We start from the raw sequence: 24367 nt of genomic DNA, 5'->3' as shown, positions 1-24367 counted from the left end.
ACCGACCGACCAATCAGAGCGAGAGGCCGCCACGGCGCGCGCTCCCTTTGCCCGGCTCTCCCACGCCCCCCTCCCTCCTCGCAGCTTACCCGGCTCAGCCTTTTAAGAGCGCGCGAGCCGCTTCGCCAGCGCAATCCTAGTTTTGCTGTCTCTTGCAACGAGTTGCTGCTGGGCGTTGCAAGCTTTCTCCCGCTCCGCACTTTCTTCCCCTGCGAAGAAAAGTGCTTCCCCGCGCGGAGAGACGCTCGCTGGGCGCTTCCCGACGGCAAGCCGTTTGGAAACCACCACCCCAGGGGCTTTCCCGGGTCTGGCAGCCTCTTCCCCGCAACCCCATGCTGAGCCGGTCCCTCCCGCAGTAAGTTAGCGCCCCCACCCACCCCACCCCACCGGCCGGCATGCTGCTGCCTGTCTTAGCGGGGCTGGCTTTCTCCGCGTGGGGGGCAGCGGGCGCCCAGGAGAGCCCCCCGGGGAGCCGCTTCGTGTGCACCTCGCTGCCTCTGGACGCCGCCAACCCGGGCTGCCCGCTGCCCCCCATCCCCATGCAAGGGGGCGGGCTGCCCCCCGAGGAGGAGCTGAAGGCCACCGTGCTGCAGCTGCGGGAGACGATCCTGCAGCAGAAGGAGACCATCGGGAACCAGAGGGAGGCCATCCGCGAGCTGACCGCCAAGCTCGGCCGCTGCGAGACCCCCGACGGCAAAGCGGGCACGTGGAGGAAGGAGTTCGGCAAAGGCAAGGACACCATGGGCGACCTGCCCCGCGACCCCGCCAAGATCATTGACCAGCTCAGCCGCACCATGCAGACGCTCAAGGATCGCCTGGAGAATCTGGAGGTGAGGACGGGGGAACGCGGGCGGAGCTGTCCGCGGTGCTGAAAGTTAGCCGCCGACTTCGCCAAGCAGGGACGGCAGCCAGTTGGCGGTAATGGATAGCGGGGAGGGCTCTGTGCCGAGCGGGAGCTGTCTGTGGTGCTGCAGTTTGGCCTCTGGTCGTGGGAAAAGAGCGCACCCCGTTGGGGGTGATTGACAGGTGGTAGCTAGGTGCGGGGTGGGAGCTGTTTGTGGTACTTCCATCTCTTTTTGGAAAAGAGAGCGGCATCCTTGTGGGTGACTGATGCCAGGTAGCTTGTGTTTGGTTTGAAGGTGAGAAAGTCACTTTGCCTTTGAAACTTGACTCTTAGGGAGTCCTAATAGGCATAAAACAACCTTTTGTGTGTCCGGGATGCTGAAAATTGGCTACTGGTGTGGAAAGGAGGCAAGCTAGACTTATGCTGCAATCCTAAAAGTTAGACTTACTAGGGAGCAAGCACTTCAGGGCACACTGGAATTTACTTTTTTAAAGTAGGCATTGCATTGTAAGTATCACTGAGTTCAGCTCTAACCCTTCTTCCACAGCGTTGAAAGCGATATGTATATAGGAACACGGGAAGCTGCCCTATACTGAGGTAGACCATTAGTCTAGCTAGTTCAGTCTGCCTGCACTGACTGGCAGTGGCTTTCCAGGGTTTCACAAGGAGGGAGTCTCTCTCAGACCTGTCTGGAGAAGCTGGAAATTGTGCATGCAAAACAGATGCTCTTTCATTTTGCTACTGCTCGTCTTCATGCCGCCTCCTATCTTTATCCCTGTGTGACAGTCACAGGCTGAAATACATTAACTGGCCCCAAGGTCATCCACAAAGCCTTGGGGCTGAGATTTGAACCCAAATCTCCTCAATCTATACCCCAGACTCTATCCACTATACTATACTAGCATGATGGCTAAATGGAGCCTCCATGTGTAGGGGGACTGTACATCTGAATACCAGTTGCTGAAGGAGGCAACAGCTGAGCACGGCGGCAGCCCTTTTGCCCTGTTTGCAGGCTTGCCAGAGACGGCTAGTTGGCCAGTGCAAAATGTTGAGCTTGATCCAGCAGTTCTATTCTTATACTGCTGCATAAATAATCTACACATTCTTCTGAGTAGTTGTAGTGTCGAGGAACAGGATTTGATATTATCCCCCATCAAGAAGTGCCCAGATCCCATTATAGCATCTTTGCAACCTTCATTTTCTTAAAAATAGTCTATTGCTGTCCATATCTAAAGAATTGTGTGAAACATCTTCATTCCTAGTCTATGCCTCTGGTCCATTCTATAGTATGGTGCTGTTCCAAGTTCAAATACCAGGTCATTTTGGGGGGAAGAACTCCATATTTGTGCCCGCCTGTCTTCTTTTTTGCCATTTTCTTAGCCATTCAACATTTGTAACCTATAGTTTCATCTTCTAGGCAGCTGAAGGTGCGTCTCTCCTTAGGGGATTGTTGTCACCCGCTAAATATATACGTCGTAGATTATCAGGGGAGCAATTAGTGAAGTTTCAACCTTCTGGGACACTGCAATAAACAGGCTTCATTTCCCAGAAACTCTTAGTCATCGTCTCATCTTTAATGGGATTCTTTTTAAAAAGAAAGGCTGCTCAGGTATTATGTAAATCACTTTCTTGAACTTCTCTTTTATAAAAGGGGAACTTTATTATCACATTAAGCAGAGAAGCTATACTTTAATCCAGGCATAAGAGGGAGAATATGAAGGGGACGTGAGATCCGGAATTGGTCAATTTATTAGAAATCCAAAGAAATAAAATATTCACCAGCTCCTGGCAAGGCAATGCTTGTTCTGAGCCCTGGTGCAGATTTTGTGAAAATTGATTGCAACAAGTACAAACTACAGAACTGGTGTTTATGAGGTGCTATTTCCCCCAATGGAAGCACAAGAAGGTATAGATGTTCTATGTGTGTTTACCAATAAAATGGATTGAGAGGAGATTTGTGGGTTTTATTTCCCTGCCCTGGTGCTTTTCATTTCTTTTTCTTAATCTCAGCCTCGGCTAAGAACATAGTTGCTTAAGAGGTTGCAGTGTAACATTGACATCCTAGATAATGTGTCCTTGGCATATGGTGCCATGTAAGAACATGAGGGTTTTTATTTTGTTTTAAGTGTTAAGTGCCGGTTCATCTTCTCAACAGTTTAACTATACAACCTGCTACAAAGACAATTGGAATGAATGAGACAGTATTTTAGATATTATTATTTTTATTACTAGATATGATTATTTTAGATATTATTATTTTTCAGCCCAGTGGTCACTGATGCTTAAATATTAATGCAGAGTATATCTCCTCTCCCAATCCAGCTGTCATTTTGAAGGACATGGTTGAAAGCTTTTTGTAATCAATGCAGAATTCAGTGTTTGAAGCTGCTCTTACATTTGCTTGAAGTGCCGTCGATGTATAATGAGGAAGTCTCATAGTAATCAAATATCAAGGATACAGCTGTTAAGGACAAGTTTTCCCCCTTCCTCTTTGGAAAGGAACATTATCAGTAAGGTGCAGCACCTTTGGAAATGCTAGATGCTTTGTTTGATTACCTGTGAGGCACAGTGAGGCAACCTGTGGCCCAGAGGTCACAGGTATCCCCCTGTTTCATTTCATTTCTTCTTCTTGACTATGACATTGAATAAACATAAGGATGGATGAACTCAGTAACATCAGGCCTATAAAAATGTAAATAAAATGGCTAGCAGCAATGATTTTATTGCACAGTTCAAAGGCACCCTCATGAACGCTCCAGTAAAAGGATTCAAAGAGTTAGCCATTCAGTGACGATTTACACAAATTTATCTGCATTCCCCAAAATCACATGTCTAGATTGGCGTGAGATCTTTGTCACATGTGCCATAAGCATTTAACAATTGTTCATGCAAAGAAATGTTAAATCTGGCAGCTAATGCCCCTGTAGGAGCTATTGCATGCCACCAAAGTCACACATCCCCCCCCCCAAACATACCTGCATAGAAGTGACGTCACTTTCTGTAGAATGGAGCGGCTTAAGAGTTATCAACCGTCCATTTGTAAGTAAAAAAAGTTGACTTCTGGTCATAACTGAAAGTGTTGGTTTGACCCAGTGGTAGCCAATAGGATACCCTCCAGATAGCATTCGAAATTAGCCAGGCGCTGGGTGCATTTTGTACCTTGCTATCGGCCACTTGCGACCATGTGAAGATTATTGGGGCACCAGGACAGCACTTGATGTCTCTACTCTCTGGAGCTGCATGCCTGGGGATCATTGGATCTCGCCTGTTGGCACACACTAGCAACATAGCCTGTAGAAGTCAATCCATTATATTTTATCTGCAAAATCGGAATGAATTTTAGGAACCAAAAAGTTGTTTTGAAAAATATGACTTTCGAGCCATCTGGCTCCAAAATGGCAACTAGGCATTCTGTTTTAGTGACTGTAACCCAGGTTTAAGGAGCCAATTTGCTCCTAGCTTATATATCTGAGTTTTTAACACTGCCTCCAGATGTTTTCAGCTTCCAGCAGCTGCAGCCAGCATAGAGACCTCTATACTTCCAGAAGTCCTTTTCCCACAGCTGATCTCCGTATTGATTGCTGAATTGCTCTTGTAGAGCATGAAGCCAGGTCATTTCTAGCATTGCTCCATCTTTGCAGGGTATCGTTGACTTGCCAAGACCCTCCATTTCTGCTTTCCTAAAAGAAGGCTAAAACTTTGTTTATTCCAGCAACCCTCTACAGTTGTTAGAATGAGATATGTAAGGTCTGGCTGTTGGGGATTGTGTGGACTGCTTTAATTCATTGTTTTGCAATGCCTGTTTTATTTATGACGTAGCTCATCTCCCCACCCTCACTGCTAGTTTTTTTTAAAAGGAGATGTATTTTTCAAACGTGAACTATTACTGCATTATAAATTGGAATTTGAAATAAGGCTGTGTTCCTAATCATGCTTATTTGAATATTAACAGTGTTGTATTCAATGCTATTCCTACTCATAGTAGACTCCTTGAAATTAATGGGAATTACTCCCTTGGGATACTGTTAATCAGCTATTAGATGAATTGAATCCTGCTGCTCTCTTCCTTCTTGCCCTGAAAGGCTGATCTGTGGAAATCCAGCTTTTTAAAGAGAGGGTGGTTTACCGGGTTCTGCATATACGTCCCCGGCTGTTAGATCACAGAGGAGAAATGTACACACGTCTCCCATCTGCACACATGGTTTTCCATACAGTGAGATATATGAACTCAGAAGCTCAATTTTTGCTGCATATGCTTGACTTCCAGCTGCCCTGGGGCATATGAGAAGATGATATAGTATTAGTGTCTCGTTAAGTTTAATGAATGAGAATTGTGGCGTTTTGTTTTGTTTCCCCCTTGTCCCCTCTCCTTTATAGCATCAGCTCCGAGCGAACGTGTCCTATACAGCCCTGCCTCACGATCTCCGAGAGATGCTTCAGAGGAGGCTGGGAGATTTAGAGCGCCAGCTTTTAAGCAAAGTGGCAGACCTGGAGAACGAGAAATCCCTGCTTCATAATGAGACTTCCACCCATCGGCAAAGGACAGAGGCAGCACTGAACGCACTTCTTGAAAGGGTTTCTGAACTAGAAAGAGGTAATGATGATGCCTAATTTACATCCTCCTTTGTATATTCCGGCGTGGGTTTATTTTTGTTTGACTTGTTGACTCAGCAGGAGCTCAGATGTCCTGCAACACTCCAGTCCTGTGTATTGATTTAGGGTGCAGTGATGCCTGGAGCAACTTGTATTTCTGGTAGTGGATGGGGACAGGCGTTACTGCATTGGTCTGAATCTAAGCTGAATAAATAAATAACAGAATAAGGGCATCCTGAGTGCAGACTTCTACACACATTTGGACGATGGATGTGCAGTACCTCCACTGTAGTTGGCCACTGTTAGAACCAGGGCCAGATTTAGGTTTGATGAGGCCCTAAGCTACTGAAGGTAATGGAGCCCTTTATATGTCCAGCTGTCCTTTGTCAACAACAAATTGTCTCTGTTTTTCATGTTGAATATATGCTGTATGGTAATTTATGGACCTAATAGGCATCTAAAGCCATTTGCACATGTTGCCATGCAACCAATCTATGCAGAATGTAGGCACCCTATATATAGAAATGAGCAAACCAGTGATATTTTAGGGAGCAGGCTAGCAGGCGGGGCCCATTACTTACATCATAGGAGCCTACACAACACAAAACACTGTTGCTGTATGTAGGTTTTGTTTTATTTGTTTTTTGTCTTATATTTTGGAAATGTACATCCAGTTCCCCCCTTTTAATTCTTTTGGGGGGCCCCAAGCAAGTGGGGCCCTAAGCTATAGCTTGTTTAGCTTATACGTAAATCCAGCACTGGTTAGAACAGGATGCTGGGTTAGTTGGCCAATGGCCTGATCAGATAGGGCTTTTCTTATACAGGGGTACCTCGGGTTACATACGCTTCAGGTTACAGACTCCGCTAACCCAGAAATAGTACCTCGGGTTCAGAACTTGACTTCAGGATGAGAACAGAAATCGTGCTCCTGCGGTGCGGCAGCAGTGGGAGGCCCCATTAGCTAAAGTGGTGCTTCAGGTTAAGAACAGTTTTAGGTTAAGAACGGACCTCTGGAACGAATTAAGTACTTAACCCGATGTACCACTATATTCCTATGTTTATGTAGCACCCCCTCTTGTTCAGTGCAGAATCTGCAATGCAGGATGCAGCTGATGTATTCCTGACGGATGGTTGTACAGCCCCTCCTTAAAACACACCCAGTGAAGGAGAGCCCACCACCTCCTGCTGTCAAAAAGCTCTGGCTATTAGGAAGCATCTCCTGATGTTCGGCTTAAACCTGCTTCCTTCCCTGCAATTGACAACCACCACTTGGTTCTAGCCCTGTTCTCCAGAGCAACAGATAAGAAGCCTGTTCCATCTTTGCATGGCGGTCCTGTAGCTATTTGGAGGCTACTGCCATGTCTCCATCACTACATGGAATCCATTCTCACGATCTCAAAGGGATGATGTCGAGCAAGGAAGAAGTGGCTTCAGTCCTGCACGATCCATTTCTGGCAATGGAATTCCTGCGGTCCCCTAGCACACTTTTCATTTGCAAAGCAAGAAGAGGCCTTGTGGATCCATCTAGTCCAGCATTTCTCAAACTTGGGTCCCCAGCTGTTGTTGGACTACAGTTCCCACCATCCCTGGCCCTGCTAGCTAGGGATTATGGGAGTTGTAGTCCAACAACAGCTGGGGACCCAAGTTTGAGAACTGCTGGGTGTAATGGTGGTGGCTGGTGCTGAGGTCAGGCTGAGGTAGACTGGGCATTGTCCCATTCACCGTAGTGGACCAGCGTCTACTGTTTAACAGTCTGTTTCCCATAGTGGCCAACCAGATACCTCCAAGGAAACCCAAAATCAGGGCATGAGGACAATAGCCCTCTGCCATTTTGGCTCCCCAGCAGGTGGTATTCAGTGGTTTACAGTCTCTGAACCTGGAGAATGCATATAAATATCACGACTAATAGCCACTGGTAGACCTCTCCTCCTCCATGAATTTGTCTAATTCCCTTTCAGAGCCATATCAGCAGGTGGCCATCACCACCATCCTGTAGCAATGAGTTCCATAAGCTATAGCACAAGTCTGTCCATGTAATGCTCAGAAGCAAGTCCCATTGGATTCAGCAGGGCTTATTGTTTGCAGCATTGCAGTCTAACTTTAAGTGTTGTGTGAAGGAGTACTGCATTTTGTTTGTCCTGAACCTCCTATCAGTTAGTTTAATTGGTAGACAGAGGAAGAGAGAGGTACTTACCCTACCTGTAAAGACGTCTTCTTTGCCTTTGAGCAAGCTGTGAAATGAGACAAACTTCCCTTTTCTTTTTAGCTTTTAATTAATTGCTGAATGTCACTTCTGTTCACTCCACAGACCTTGGGGCAAGCATGTCCTGTCTCAAATGCGCAACCTTTACTGTGGATTACTCCTGGAGCCACTGGGGGACACTCTTAATCCTAATCATTTAATCAGATCCTTAGATTTAATTACTGGGAAACAGCACGCTTGGCTAGAGTTTGTGTATTTAAATTTCAAGCACACATGGCAAGGGAGGAATAACACGAAACTGTCTGCATAATCATTTTTCCTTTCCCTTTCCCCCTGTTTTTACAGATCAAGAGTGTGTGAATTGTTTAAATATAGATTCACTTTAAATGATATTTATAGTACTAAGCAAGTCTGGATCAAGGCTTGTTCAGGCAAATTAATGATTGCACCTCCGAATTGTGCCAACGGATGCATTTTGTGAAGGTTAAGCCCCAGCCTTTGCAGGAGCCAGGTTGCACATATCTGGGCATGCCATTACTTTTATGGGGAAAGAGTGCAAACATTCCTTAAAATAAATCTCCAGACCACATAAGCACCTCTGGTTTCTCTTTTTTGTTGTTCGTTATTGTTGTTGAACAAAAGCAGGCGAATCTTAATTTTGGGTCACTTAGTTTTTTTGCCATGATGCGCTAGTTACAGGGATGTTTTGGAGATAGAGGAAGTCTAGTGATAGGAAGAGAGAAGGCTGCTGTGCTCCTGTTCTGCTTTGCAACCTTCCCAAATGCTAATCAATGCTTCCCTAAAGGCCATTCTTTTGGTCCCACCACCTTCGCAGGCATGTTTCGTGAGGACATGAGACAGGGCCTTCTTGGTGGCTGCTCCCAGATTGTGGAACTCCATTCCACAAGAAGCTAGGCCGGCCCCCTCTGTGCTTCCCTTTCACTGGTAGACAAAAGATTTGTTTGTTCAGACAGGTCTTTGGCTACTAGCTGACTGTTTTGGCAGGGTCTTTTATGGCTGGATATTCTACTTTGTGTGTGTTTCAATGTTTTTAAGGGTTTGCAGTGCTCTTTTTTAATACAGTGGTACCTTGGTTTACGACCATAATCTGTTCTGCAGGTCCGTTCATAAACCAAAACAGGTTGTAACCCAAGGTGCGCTTTCACCAATGGGGCCTCCAAAAAAACTGGGTAGTAATCAAAAAATAAATAAATCACAAACCGGGATGTGCGCTTCCGGGTTTGAACTGGTCATAATCCAAAATGGTTGTAAACTAGGCTGTTCGCAAACAAGGTACCACTGAATGGTTACTTGCAAGTTGTTTTTAAAAAAAGAAGTATTGACACTTGTTGTGTGTTTTAATACACTCATTGTATTTGTTTTAATTCATGCTGTGTCCTCCCACTGGAAGAAATGTAAATCAAACAAATAAATTTGGTTGGCCACCGAGGGAATAGAATGGTGGAATAGATGGATGGGCCTTTTGTGAGACTCAGCTCAGCTTCTCTTATGGTCATGGGGAACGGGAGGCATCTTCTCAGGATGAAGTCCCAAACACACACTGTTGGAAATGAGTATCTGCGGAATGAAAAAAGACTCAACTCCTGAGACTGAAATTAGATGTGGCGGCGACAGACTAATGTGGTTCAGCCTGGTTCTGTCTCAAATTTGGTCCCAAGTTATGGTCTGATGACCTGTCAGTCCGACAAGCTTGTTGAAGCTCAGCAGGTCTGGTCTGATGGGTGATCACTTGGAAACCAAATGTGTGTTGGCTTGGATTCTAATACAGTGTGTTTCTTTGTGTGTGCAAGGTTCCATTGTAAGAGCAAACGGAACAATATCTAAGGCAGGCCAGGGATTTAGATTGTGTCCCCAGGTTGTATAAAGCAGGCACCCCCAAACTTGGCCCTCCAGATGTTTTAGGACTACAACTCCCATCATCCCTAGCTAACAGGATTAGTGGTCAGGGATGATGGGAATTGTAGTCCCAAAACATCTGGAGGGCCGAGTTTGGGGATGCCTGGTATAAAGAAAGTGAGGGGAACCTTTTGCCCTTTTGCCATCATATGAACCAGCCCAGACTCTGTAGCCTTCGGCAGAGCCCCTTTTCCATGTGCCCCCCGAGGGAGGGACAGAGGGTGGCCACACAAAAATTGGCTTTTTAAGTGGTGCTCCATCCCATTTCTGGAATGCTTTCATCCGGAAGATGTACCTGGCACCATCCTTGTCCATCTTTAGGCACCAAGACTTATTTTGCTTAGGCCTTTGGTAATTAACTTGTGTCCTATGGTAGTGGTCATATTTTAGTGGAATTGTCCTTATTAAAATGTTACTGGACGAGTGCTTTGTGTATTTTGTAGTGCTCATTGTCCGTCCGTCCCCCCCCCCAGTTTTAAAACATTTTTAGGTGCTGTGTTTTGTCAAATAGCTTTTAGCCATTTTTTGGTATGAGCAACTGATATATGCAATAAATGATAATTATATATCACATATAATTGCAATGGTTAATATTTACATTGCATTATATTTAAATACTCCACCTTTGCTCCTCAAAGCTTAAGTCGTTATACATGGTTCTTTCCCACTTGCCCCATTTATCCTCACAACAATCTTGTTAGGTAGGCTAGCCTGGAAGATGGTAGCTGGACCATTGGTCATGGTGGCTGGGGCTGATGGGAACTGGAGTCCAGCCACATCTGGAGTTCTGCAGGCTCTCTATCTCTGTACACAGGAGGTCCTCCTGTGTAACTACAGCTCCCATCATCTATGACCATTGGCCATGGTGACGGGGACTCATGGGAACTGGAGTCCAGCACCATCTGGAGAGTCATGGATTTCCCATGCCTTCTTAAACCTCTAAATCACACTGACCCTTTATAGAGGTGCAGGACCAGCGTTGAACCTGAGTAAATCTGCATCCAGCTTGAACCTGAGTAAACATGTTTGGAATCAGGCTGAAAGATGGACACGTTGATAAAAAATTAACTGAACCTTTCATCCAAGGTGAAAGGCAGCATGGAATGAAATTGTTCATCTTCTCCCCAGGGGCAGGTGCTGTTCACAGATGGGTTTTAACCTCTTAATAGGGTGGTGATGCATTCATAGAAAGAGATTCCAGAGGCAAGCAGGCTGCTGCAGAACTTGCAACCAAATACACTTAAAGGGAAAATGAGTCTGAGAAAGCTTCAGGATCACTGCTGCAAATCAAATCCCCAGGTCTTTAAAAGCAGTCAAAAGCTATTTTAAAAAAGCTGACCTGCTAGATTTCTTTAAAAGCAAACCATTTGGGACAGGTAGTGTCGAGATCTGCCGGAAATTGCCACATGCAGTCTTGATGTAAGTTACCTATATCCTCAGTGTAAAAAACACATTTACGGTGAGGTCTGCTCCATAGAAATCAAAGGCTTTGTGTTCTGCTTCATTGCAAATGAATGTGCTTGCCAATTTCTTTCATATATATATATATGCCACACAGAGGAAGGAAGAAATAAAACACATAGTGTTGTTGTTGTTTAATTAAAAAGAAGGCAGCCATTCACCGGTAAGCACAGAATCAGAACGTCTAATTGAACGAAGATACCATACACATATTCTGCAGAGGGTCTTGGGTTCAATCCCCAGTATTTCTAATTAAAAGGAGCAAGCTGCCTGAGACCATAGGGGCCACTGCCAGTCAGAGTATGTAACACCCAGTTAGATGGATAAAATTGTCAGAACTCGTACAAGGCAGCTTCCTATATTTCCAATCCTGACCCAGACAGCCTACAGTCTGCAATGCTTGCTTCAGGGACTCGGGCAAGGGATATCTTTTCAGCACCTGTGGCATGACGCTCAATAATCTCCACATACCCCAGAGGAGATTGCAGTAAATGCTGCTGTCCACCAGAAGCTGCTCTCTGGGTGAGACTGAGCCATTGTGTTAGCTTCCTGGCAGGTGGGTTGCTGTTGCTTACCCAGGAGGGATGGAGGCAAGGCAGTGGAGAGGTTGCTACAGTGCAAACGCACTTGCAGGAGTGCTAGATTGGCTCTGCTGTTGTGTTTCACTGCACCAACCTTCCCGCCGACTCACCCACCCCTCTTCTGGTAAGCAACAGTGACCCACCTGCTGAGGAGCTAGCATGGTGCCGCTGGTTTACGACCATGGTTTACGACCATAATCTGTTCCGCAGGTCCGTTCATAAACCAAAACAGGTTGTAACCCAAGGTGCGCTTTCACCAATGTGGCCTCCAAAAAAACTGGGTTGTAATAAAAAAATAAAAAAATCACAAACCGGGATGTGCGCTTCCGGGTTTGAATTGGTCATAATCCAAAATGGTCGTAAACTAGGCTGTATGCAAACCAAGGTACCACTGAATGGTTACTTACAAGTTTTTTTTAAAAAAGAAGTATTGACAGGTAAAACCTGTGCAATGAATCAGCTTCTTTATTTGAGTGACCTCCCTGCAATTTACATGGGTAACCTTGTGTCCTTTGGGATATGGCTGTAGGTACCAGCGCCTTCAAATCGCCGGATGAATTTAAAGTCTCCCTCCCTCTCCGCACCAACTACTTGTATGGGAAGATCAAGAAGACGTTGCCTGAGCTGTATGCCTTCACTGTGTGCTTGTGGCTGAAGTCGAGTGCCTCTCCGGGAATAGGGACACCCTTCTCCTACGCTGTCCCTGGGCAAGCTAATGAAGTGGTGCTGATCGAGTGGGGGAACAACCCCATTGAGCTGCTCATTAATGACAAGGTGAGGAAAGACTTGCCTTCCAGTGAGCCAGTGTGGTGTAGTGGTTGAGAGCGGTGGACTCGTAATCTGGTGAACCAGGTTCGATTCCCCGCTCCTCCGCATGCAGCTATTGGGTGACCTTGGGCTAGTCACACTTCTTTGAAGTCTCTCAGCCTCACTCACCTCGCAGAGTGTTTGTTGTGGGGGAGAAAGGGAAAAAAGCTGCTTTGAGACTCCTTAGGGTAGTGATAAAGCGGAATATGAAATCCAAACTCTTCTTCTTCCTTTTGAGAATCCCATTTCTTTCCATCAGCCAAGGCAGGAAAAAAAAAAAAAAGAATTCCCGCTGTGCAATAGTGAAATGTTCGAGGATTAAGCTCTGCTGCACTCTAAGATGTAGCAGAGTTTTACCCTGCCCTGCTAAAATAGTAGGGCAATTCTTCATTCTGTCTGGAGGGTCAATGCATTTGAGCCCCACTCTTGTTAAAACCAAAAACAGGCATATGAAGTGTCTTGGCACTTGGCCCCTGGGGCGGCAATTCTGTGCACACCTGCTCCCTAGCAAGTCCCATTGAACTGAATGGGACTTGGTTCCAAGTAGAGATGAGCCAACCGCTTTCTCGTTTTTTACCCAATCTTAAGTTCCCCACACCTTTACATCAAATACAATAAAAATCCTCATGGAAATTCATTCGCATTTTAGTGCAAATATCTCCTGATAGGAACATTATTTGTACGCAATTTTGCCTAATGCACACATTTATGCAAAGCAATTTCTGCTAATATAGCACATTTTTGCACGTTATTTTCACCAATGTACTTTGGGTACCCATTACTTGTCTGCAGAACTGCACTGCAAAGAAAGGTGAATTTTGAAAGATGGCTGTGTTTCATTCTGCATATTGTTTTGTAATGTGAAGATTTGGGAGGCCGCATGAAGTTTACTTGCTTGCAGAGGGAAGGATGAGGCTCCCAGACTTGCACTGCTGCAAGTTCTCCCAGTTGATTGATCAGGTCGTAAAGCTACAGTTCTTGAATTACTTTGCCGGTAGAAGCTCCTTTCACCAGAGTGCGGCTTGTTGGCTTGGCCGCTTTAAAATTAGGCTGTAAGTCACGTAACAATTAATCAAGTCAGCAACTGACCTATTACAAATGTGGTCAAAATAAGGCTCTGTCAGAAGGAGAAATGTGTTTGTGTGTAGCAGGGGAGGGGAGGGGAAAAGGCCTGTTGTTCTGTGCAGATGCATTGTGGTAGCCTCATAAACATCGAATCCCTGGGAGCGTTATAAGAGGTTGCTAAGAGACATGTGCATCATTCGGAATTTGCCACAGTTCATAATATATGCACACAGGGCTTCATCAGCATCCAGGTACAAAAATCAATTCTACTAGGCAATTCTAAAGGAAAATGTATTTAAGCCTGTTCAGAGGATATTGCTGTTACCACTGGGGAGCTACAATGATTCCAGATAGATAGAAGGAATTGTAGAATCATTGGAAGGGACCCCATGTGTCATCTAGTCCACCCCCCGCAATGCAGGAATCTCAGCTAAAGCATCCACGACCAATGGCCATCCAACCTCTGCTTAAAAATCTCCAAGGAAGGAGAGCCCACGATCTCCCAGGGAAGCCTGTTCCACTATCAAACAGCTCTTACTGCCAGAAAGTTCTTCCTGATGTTTGGTTGGAATCTCCAAATAATACAGTGGTACCTCAGGTTAAGAACTTAATTCGTTCTGGAGGTCCGTTCTTAACCTGAAACTGTTCTTAACCTGAGGTACCACTTTAGCTAATGGGGCCTCCCGCCGCTGCTCCGCCCCCCCACGCCGCCCCTCCACCGTTTCTGTTCTCATCCTGAAGCAAAGTTCTTAACATGAGGTACTATTTCTGTGTTAGCGAAGCCTGTAACCTGAAGCGTCTGTAACCCGAGGTACCACTGTATTTATGGAACCGAGGACAAGAGTTTTTGTGACAGACTGTATGTCAGGCCTTTTCGCTTTCCAACACAAAATAGCTGAGAAGATTACAGTGGTACCTCGGGTTACAGACACTTCAGGTTCCATACGCTTCAGGTTACAGACTCCGCTAACCCAGTAATAGTACCTCGGGTTAAGAACTTTGCTTCAGGGTGAGAACAGAAATCGCGGGGGGGGGGGGGGTGGCGGCAGCAGCGGGAGGCCCCATTAGCTAAAGTGGTGCTTCAGGTTAAGAACAGTTTCAGGTTAAGAATGGACCTGCAGAACGAATTAAGTTCTTAACCTGAGGTACCACTGTATTTCTTCATCAGACCAACAGCTCATGTAGTCTAGCATCCTGTTCCCACTGCGGCCAGTACATGCCTATGGGAAACCTACAAGCAGGATTGACCGCAACAGCACTCCCATCCACTCATGATCCCCAGCATTCAGTGGCCTAGGAAGCTGTGTTACACTGCGTCAGACCACTGGCCTATCTAGCTCAGTATTGCCTACACAGACTGGCAGCAGCTCTCCAGGGTTTCAGGCGGGGCAATTCCCCCAGCCCCACTCATAGATGCCATTAGGGATTGAACCTGGGACCTTCTGCCGATGCTCTGCCGCTGAGCTGTGGCTTTTCTGCTTCTGATACTGCATGTAGCACATAGCCATCATGACTAGTAGCTATGGCAGACTTCTCTATGAATGTGGCTAATTCCCCTTTAAAGCTTTCCTAGTTGGTGACCCTTGGCTGCAGCTGTTGGTGGAGAATTCCATAGCTGGGCTATGCGCCGTGTGAAGAAGCACTTTATTTCCCCTGCCCCGAATCTTCCAACACTCAGCTTTATGGAATGACCCCGATCAGTATTGATCCAGAGCAGAACTCCAATGTATAGTTAGCAGAGTAAAAACTTAAAATGCAGGATCCAGCAGAGCTTTACTGCTACTGAAGGCAAAGGAACATAGTGGTCACAAATCCCATACATTCAGGACTGGCACTATCCATAGGAAATCCAGTTGCAGCAGATTTAACTTAAGGTTTAGAGTTATTGTAAGTAAGTTTAACACTAAGCATACAGACATACCTCATGTTACGTTCTTTCAGGTTATGTTTTGCGGCGACCCGGAAGTACCGGAAAGGGTTGCTTCCAGGTTTCGCCGCTTGCGCATGTGCAGAAGCACAAAATGACATCACGCGCATGCGCAGAAGCAGCGAATCGCAACCCGCATGTGTGCAGACGTGCCGCTGCGGGTCGCGCTCTTTTCATGTTGCGATCGGGCCTCTGGAACAGATCCTGTTCACAACCAGAGGTACCACTGTACTATGTACAGAACACCACACCAGATGGAAAAGAGATAGAAAGTGAAAGTGAAACCCAGGCTCCTTCTGGCCTTACTTTTATAGTCAGCATGACCTTGACAGAAAGAGATAAAACAACTAGTTTAAACCAGCTGTACAGTACTCAGCTTCTCTGAAGGAATAACGCAAACATTATGAACCGTCTGCATGTTTATTTCCCACAGAGAAGCTTGCAGAACCCTCTTGAATTAATTAGAACAGGAAAGATCTCTACGTGTCGGATCAATACTTTCTGCACTAAGAAATGCAAACTGACAGCAGGATTGTTGGGAAGGATGCACCTCCTTCTGCCGCCCCCCATTGAGAACGCTGCAGTGTGTTAGTGTCCAATCTTCACAACTCTTTTACTTTAGGATTTGGGTTTCCTGAGGACTAGGCTCTTGCCGCTCAGCAAACAGGTCCAATGGATGCTGTTACACTTTGGGATAAGCAGGGCAGAAGGCAGCGAAGCCAGCAGCAGGAGGTGACAGAGTCAATGACTCATTCTAGTTTTGTCCCCATCTTCCTCCCTGCTGAATTCTACAGTTCAGCTTGATCCTGCCGCTTAGCATCTGCCTCTCCTCCCTGATTGGACACATGTAGGATTTGCCAAGCTTCGCCATAAAATACGAACCAAGATTCCAGTTTAATCGGCAGCAAAATCCTGTTGGCTGTAAAATGGGAAAGTCCAGAGATTGCAAGCCATGTTCCTGCCCTAGCCAACCTTACCGTCTGTTCTTTGTAGAGTGCTTCAGCCACTGACTGGCTCAGGATCAGTGTGGTCTGTGCCAATGGCGGCTGGTGCCCATTGGGACTCCCAGGGAGGAAGGCAAAGAGGCCAATGGTGGGTAGAGTCAGTGACTGGCAGAATCAATTCATTCTAGTTTTGTCCCCATCCTCTTCCTCCTCGCTTCTACAAGGGGCAACGCTGAGACTAAAGAGGAGGGAGCTGATAGGCAGGGCCTTCGCTTGGATTGGGTGCAGGTGAGAAGGCAGGCAAGTGAGATTTGGCTGAAGACATGCTGAGGTTGGTGATGCAACATGCCATTCAGCCACACAGACCAGCCTCCCCTGGACAGGCACTCACCCTTTGGGTGTAACACTCCAGGCATCCACAATAACCTTTATTATCTTCAACAGGTCGCCCAGCTCCCACTCTTCATTAGCGATGGAAAATGGCACCACATCTGCGTGACGTGGACCACGAGGGACGGAATGTGGGAAGCTTTCCAGGATGGAGAGAAGCTTGGGACGGGGGATAATTTAGCTCCTTGGCACCCCATTAAGCCAGGAGGGGTCCTGATCCTTGGTCAGGAACAGGTAAGCCATGCAAGGTGCTTATTTCCCTCCTTCCAAGAATTTAAAACAACAGGAAATTGTCATCTCCATTCCTCTCCCAGAGCTATAGTTCCCAGAGTATTTCAACGATCAATCAGTCTTCAAAAGGATATCTGAGAGTTTTACCTATGTGAGGGGAATAGAAGACCTCATAACAACTCTCATCGCCTTTAAGAAACTACAGCTCCCAGAATCCTTTGGGAGAAGCCATGACTGTTTAAAGTGGTATCATATGGTTTGAATGTGGCCTGAGAGGTACCTGCAGATATCCTTTTTTATTGTGCATTCATGGAGTTGTATCCAATATTAGTCTTGCTCAGTGTAGATTAATTGAATCCAATGGGTGTGGCTAATTTAGACCTATTGGTTTTCAATGGGTTTACTCTGAGTAAAGTATCATTGTGATGGTATCGGGGTGGTTATACACGATCTCACTTTCAATATTGTTTGCACCTATAAAAGCTTTGGGGCAGACACATTGCTTCATCACCCATCAGTGTGTGTCCTGCAACTTCCTGTTGGAATCCAGTAACTTTTTATACAGTGGTACCTCGCAAGACGAATGCCTCGCAAGACGAAAAACTCGCAAGACGAAAGAGTTTTTGGTTTTTTGAGTTGCTTCGCAAGACGAATTTCCCAATGGGCTTGCTTCGCAAGACGAAAACGTCTTGCAAGTTTGTTTCCTTTTTCTTAAAACCGTTAATACCCAGGGTGCATTGCTTCACAAGACGAAAAATTTGCAAGACGAAAAAACTCGCAGAACGAATTAATTTCGTCTTGCAAGGCACCACTGTACCACAAATGCCCCGAGGTGTGTTTTGGTTCTGCTTTTGTTGCTCTGTAGTGCAAGAGTGCCCTTCTGTGTGGCAATAATGCAGAAGCATTGCATGATAACGAATAAAGCAGAATGATGCGACCAGTATAAATTGTAGAACTATAGAGCTGGAAGGGACCCTGAGGATCATCTAGTCCAACCCCCTGAAATGCAGGAATATGCAGCTGTCCCATGCAAGGATTGAACCTGCAACCTTGCCATTATCAGCACCACGCTCTAACCAACTGAGCTATCCAGTCAGCAATGCACTGTTACTACTTCAATGACATGTTGTAGAAGAACGCACCTGTCTTTAAAAAAAACCACAGTAGTTCAACTAAGTGCTATGCACAAGAAGTGTTTTAAAATACAGGTTCTGCCCAAAATCTTGCAAGCCCAACTATGGGAGAGATCAATATAGAAGGGGAAAGAAACATCCCGAAAGGGTGTGATTTTCATCTGCAGAAAGGCAGAGGGTAGGTGGGGAAGGGAGAGAGGAAGAACACATAGGGAGCTGTCCCCTACTGTGTCAGATCATTGGCCCATCTAGCTCAGAATTGTCTACATGGACTGGCAGCAGCTCTCTGCCTTCCCAGCCTGACCTAGAGATGTCAGTGATTGAAACAGGGACTTCCTGCATGCAAAGGCAGATGCCGCACCATTGATCTGTGGCCCTGGAGACTCTCCTTCCTCTTTTCCTGCTGGTTATCTTTCTATAGTCTAGCATCTTGCTTCCCACACTTGTCAGGCAAATGTTTCTGGGCATCCCATAAGCAGTGCACAACAGCGGTATCGCTTTGTGACGTTGCTGCCCAGCAACTGCAACTCAGTTGCATGCTGCCTCCGAACACGAAGGAACATGATCCGTCTTGTTATTTCCGGCCTGCTTTTTGAAGCCCAGACCCTGGGGCAGCTTACAACAAATCAATAAAACACCACATTAAAATTTGAAATTCAAAAGCATCTCCCGAGCTTTAAAATAGCAGCAGTAGAGAAAAGTTATTAAAACACTGCACCATGGTTCATTCAACAAGGTGTTTGGGGCCTGCCTGAAGGCCAATGAGGAGGGACCAAACCTGGGGATGGTATTCTAGGAATGCAGGGCCACCACAGGAAAGGCCCTCTTCTTCATCTTCTACAGGGAAAATCCATAGCTCATGGGTAGAGCCATCTGCACTGTATGCAGAAAGTTGCCGGTTCAAATCCCTAGTGTCACCAGGAAGAGACCCCTGTCTGAAATCCCAGGGAACAGCTGCCAGTCAGTGTAGGCAGTATGGGCTCAGTATAAGGCAGCTTCCCATGTTTCTGGGGTTAATTCTCCTCTACCTCTTCCCCTCCTCCTGCTAATGTATTATAACATAAAAAACCTAACACATCTCTGACATATTGTTGGCCATACCGTATTTCTTTATTACGTGTGTATTTTACCTTTCCACCAGGAAGGTGTCATGGTTACAAAGCAATATTTTACCCAACGTGGGGCTTGAACCCACAACCCTGATATTAAGAGTCTCATGCTCTACTGACTGAGCTATTGAGGGCCTCACACATGAGTACATCAGTCTCAGTATGTTGCAAATGGCAACATCACACATGTGGCGCACAAATAAAAGATTCATGGTTGTACCTGAACACAGTGAATAAACCATCCTGCACATTCCTGAGCTCACCACCCCTTGCAAGGGTGCTGATTCCATTGTAGTAATGAAGCTCATTGCATCACTATTCAACTCAATAGAGGGGCACTTCTACATAGGAAAATCTGCAAAAACAATTTATGTTTATTGGGGTGCAGTCCCCCTCCAAAAGGCTGTGTTGCATTCTTAGGGTCTCTTAGGGTCCCTTTCAACTCTACAATTCTATGATTCTACGTGTGACCTAAGGATCAACTGGAGGAGATATTAGAGGTAAGAAACCAGAGTCCCTCAAGATGTTGCTGGACTACAACTCCCATCATCCTTGACCATACTAGCTGGGGCTGATGGGAGTTGGAGTCCAACAATACATGGAAGGCCACAAGTCCCCCCCCCCCACTCTTGGTATTTAGGATTTGCATGCAGATGGCCCTAGATTCAATTCCTAGCATCTCCAAGTAAGTCTGAGAAAGGCTCCTGCAGTTCTTCCACCACCAGTCAAATAGTCCATACTGATCTAGATGCACCAGTGTCTTGACATGACACGGAACAGCTTCCTAATCGAGAAAACCAGGCCCACAGCTTTCTGCCTACGCAGAAGTAAGCTGCACTGGTTTCTTTCCCCCCTCATTTTTGCAAACGTAAAGATACTGATTTGGCCATCTCTTTTAAGGACGGTCTTGAACTAATCCAGGGACGTGGGTGGTGCTGTGGGTTAAACCACAGAGCCTAGGACTTGCCGATCAGAAGGTTGGCGTTTCGAATCCCCACGACGGGGTGAGCTCCCGTTGCTCGGTCCCTGCTCCTGCCAACCTAGCAGTTTGACAGTATGTCAAAGTGCAAGTAGATAAATAGGTACCTCTCTGGCAGGAAGGTAAACGGCATTTCCGTGCGCTGCTCTGGTTCGCCAGAAGCGGCTTAGTCATGCTGGCCACATGACCCGGAAGCTGTACACCGACTCCCTCGGCCAGTAAAGCGAGATGAGCGCCACAACCCCAGAGTCGGTCACGACTGGAGCTAATGGTCAGGGGTCCCTTTACCTTTACCTGAACTAATCAAAGCTTTGGTTTTCATTCACTTTAAGGACACTGTTGGAGGAAGGTTTGATGCAACTCAAGCTTTCGTTGGGGAGATGAGCCAGTTCAATATATGGGACAGAGTCTTGAAGCCTGAAGACATCATGAATATTGCTAACTGCTCCACCAACATGCCGGGCAACATCATCCCCTGGGTTGACAACAACGTGGATGTGTTTGGAGGTGCAGCGAAATGGCCCGTAGAGACGTGCGAAGAGCGTTTGCTTGATTTATAGCCATGACCATAACCCATTGAAGTGCCCCGTTTTTCTTAAGACAATCTCTCGTGAGGTCTGACGCTCTGATGCCCCTATCCGCTTCCTTTCATTAGCGTTAATTTTAATTACCCCTTAGTAAACTCACTGCCAGGGTACCAATGAGAGGCACAGTTCTCCACAAGTGCTTGCATCAGCCTCCCTTAATTAAACGGGAGGTGGCGTACAAGACAAGGGTTTCCAAACTGGTCTGCAGGGCACCAGTGGTCCATGAGCTTCATTCAGGTGGTCCATGACATGTCTGCAATAACACCATTAAAAATCACACAGCATCTAGCTCAGTGCACTGCAATTGCTAGAGCAGGCAGAAAAATCCTTAAGTGGTTCACCAGGACCCTCAGCAATTTTCAGATGGTCCATTGGGGGAGGGAGAAGTTTGGGACGCACCTGTACACTGTTATGCCCTCAACCTGTCCATCTTTGATTCTGCTCAGCGGAGCTCTCGCAGAAGAGGTTCGTGGCCAATTCTGTCTGTTACCTGCATGGGTTCTTGGCACGAATTTCCAAAACCATCAAGCTCTCAGACTTAAGCAGTAGATAGTGCCAAGGATCCACGTCCAAAGCTTACTTCTACCCCTCTGGCAGAAACCCCATGTCCCGTGCAAATACTTTGTCCCTGCTTAATGACAGAATGCGTCCCCTCCTAACAGCACATGGTGTCAAATAAAGCACAAACGTTGTAGGGGTTAAGTGTAAGGACTTACATGCAATTTGGTCGTCGCAATAGATTCATGCTGTTTCCCGCTGAACCTGTAATGCCCAGCCCTGTGTTTACAGCCAAATGGAGGAATTGGGAGCACTTGTGGGGCTGAAGTGAAGAATGGGAAAGGGGAGGTTCCTTAAAGCAGGGGTGAATTACTTCCTGTGGCCCTCTAGGTTTCTCTAAATGGCCCTATGGAAATAGCACAAGGCCCCGTCTTTCCTTTCTCGTGCCCACTTCGGGCTGTAGGCAGAGTCCTAAATTTCTGGAGGATCTCGTCATGTGAGAATGAAACTGTGTCATGGAGAAAAAGGCTATCAATGGCTACTAGCCACAATGGTGGTATTGTCCACCACTGTCATAGATGCAGGATGACTCCGAATGTCGGTCGTTGGGGGACCCCAAATGGGGAGAGAGAAGTTGCACTCAGGTCCCATTTTGAGGCTTCTTGTAATCTGGTTTGCCACCGTGGGAGGAGGATGCTGGGCTAGATGGGCCACTGGCTCTGCTTATGCTAATAGAAATCCAGCTTACCAGGGTTATGGGTTTTTGTTGATCTCCCTTTCACTTTAGATTTCCACATGCAAATTGTTGGTTTTTTTTTAAACACTAGCAGTATTCAAACATGTGGCATATGCAGCCTGCAGTCTGAAGTGGTCTGTAGCACACAGGGCAATATGATATTCTGTTTCTGCACTTCTGAATCATCTCAAGGAAGGGGTAAAATTAAATGTGTCTATTGCCCTGGCTCAATGGGACTGGGACTGGGACTTTGATGCATAAGCTGCCCTGTTGACAGGTTTCTCTGTTCTTTTCCAATGGAAGAAGCAGACCTGTGAGCTCATCCTACCTTTACGCCAGGTGTCCTCCTTTGTGACTAGGGATGGGGGAAGAGATTCGATTCCATTTGCACTTAAAGGGGAGCCAAGCTAATTCACGCTTTCAGAAACGATCTACAAATTGAAACACAGCCGTCCTTTGAAATCCACTCTTCTCTGAATTTTGCAGTGAAATTCTCCAGCTAAGTAATGTGTACAAAAATGCATTTGCTAGGGTAAAGTATGCATAAAAATATTCATATCAATGAAAACAATATTTAAATGCATTATATTAGGGGGGATTGCTTTGCAAAAACATGTCTGTTGCACATAGTTGCATGTAAACATGTATATTAAGAGGAATATGGTGGATTTTCATGAGGACTTTTAAAAAAAATGCAAAGTGCTGTGGAAAATATGGATAACTTTAAGATCGGAAGTGAGAGGCTAAGAGAACCAGAATTCTGCAGCAATTCGTGAAATTGTGTGTGTTTTTTTTTAAATGTCCATGAAAATTCATCAGCATTTTAGTGCAAAATTCTCCCAATAATCACATTTTTGTATGCAGTTTTGATTAATGTGCACATTTTTTGCAAGCAATTCCTCCTAATAAAATGCATTTTGAATGTATTTGTTTTTGTGCACACTTTCCCCTAATATATGCATTTTTGTAAACGTTGGTTGGAGAACCCTATTGCAACATTCGAATATCTGCAAATTTCAAAGGACGGATGGGTTTGAGTTATATTGTTTGGGAAGTGCGAATTTAATAGATTTGGCTTCAGATGAAAACTGAATTGGCTTTCTCCACCATCCCTGGTTAGAAGTAAATCCAAATATGGCTATGACAGGTTGTGAATCTTGAGGCACATTGCAGTCCTCCTTTCATGCTTCCCCTTCAGAGCATATCATTTGCAGTTGTTCTAAAGTCCTTAGGCAATAGTTAGGATCTCTAAGTAAACCCATCACAGAGAGAGCCCAAAGCTTTGCTAGTAGGATCCTGACCTCCCCTTTCCTCAGACCCCAGCCCCTGTGTTTTGGTAGCCCTTCCTTTAAATAAAAAAGCACTTTTTAAACGCTATGGTAACTTTGTCTTAATATTGCATCATTCAGGCCCTTAAAAAGCAAAAGATATGCACTATTTACATTGCAAAAAGTGTTGCTGTACAGCAACACCTTTCTTGGTTTTGTTCTTGTGTGTGTTTGTGATGTGGTACTATGTATAGGAGTCAGTTTTGCAGCATGCCATTTCACTCCAGCCTCGCAGGAAAGTGTTAGCAGCACCATCTACCCTGGATCTTCTCCTGAGTAAGCCCCTCTGAAATGAACCTTGGAAGGTGGTGGATTCTCCTTCCTTGGGGGTTTTTAAGCAGAGGCTGGATGGCCATCTTCAAGGATGCTGCAGCAGAGGATTTTGTGCATCGGTCAGGGGGTTGGATAAGATTACTTTTGAGGGTCCCTCCCCGAATCTCCGATTTTTTGAATGGGAGTTGTGCCAAGAACTTGGTGGTGCCCTTCCTCCCATTCATTTCAGTGGAGGCTTGTGCAGGACAGCTGTTCAAATGGATTGTGCCATGTGTTTTTATTTGTGCATTTTATCTGACCAAATTTATATACTGCTTGATTGTAAATAGGACTTTACGAAAAACAAAACATAAAAGTTGTCACTTTAGCAATTTTGATGGCGTTCAGTTTAGCCAGCAAGGGATCTGACCAAGGTCTGTCTGTCTGTCTGTCTGTCTGTCTGTCTGTCTGTCTCTCTCTCTCTCTCTCTCTCTCTCTCTCTCTCTCTCTCTCTCTCTCTCTCTCTCTTGTATCCACTACTAGTCCTAGGCTGTGTACACACTATACAGTACCTTTAAAGCTCATTCAAAGCACATTTCCCACCACCGCAGTGCGTCTGGCTGTTAATCAGAAGGTTGGCAGTTTGAGCCAAACCTTATTCCCAAGCCTAAGTTCCCAGAGATGCTGCTTGCTCATTTATTAGCCCCAAGGCACTATGATTCAATTGATAGGGGAGGCCTCTGGCTATTGGGAAACCATGTGTCCTACTTTTACAGAGGGTG

The 24367-nt window shown here is 45.8% G+C and overlaps 1 protein-coding gene across 1 annotated transcript; it reads left to right on the top strand.

Moving 5' to 3' along the window:
- Positions 1–105: 105 nt before the first annotated feature.
- Positions 106–24005, top strand: NPTX2 (neuronal pentraxin 2). Its single transcript, XM_081169628.1, has 5 exons — positions 106–830; positions 5222–5438; positions 12129–12373; positions 16787–16966; positions 20517–24005. Exons 1-5 carry the CDS (start codon positions 396–398, stop codon positions 20742–20744), a joined length of 1305 nt encoding a protein of 434 aa, XP_081025754.1. The 5' UTR covers positions 106–395; the 3' UTR covers positions 20745–24005.
- The last annotated feature ends 362 nt before the right edge of the window (positions 24006–24367 follow it).

The sequence above is a fragment of the Podarcis bocagei genome, assembly GCF_964188305.1.
Source record: "Podarcis bocagei genome assembly, chromosome: 14".
Classification (NCBI taxonomy): domain Eukaryota; kingdom Metazoa; phylum Chordata; class Lepidosauria; order Squamata; family Lacertidae; genus Podarcis; species Podarcis bocagei.
This window is presented reverse-complemented; position numbering and strand designations above follow the sequence as displayed.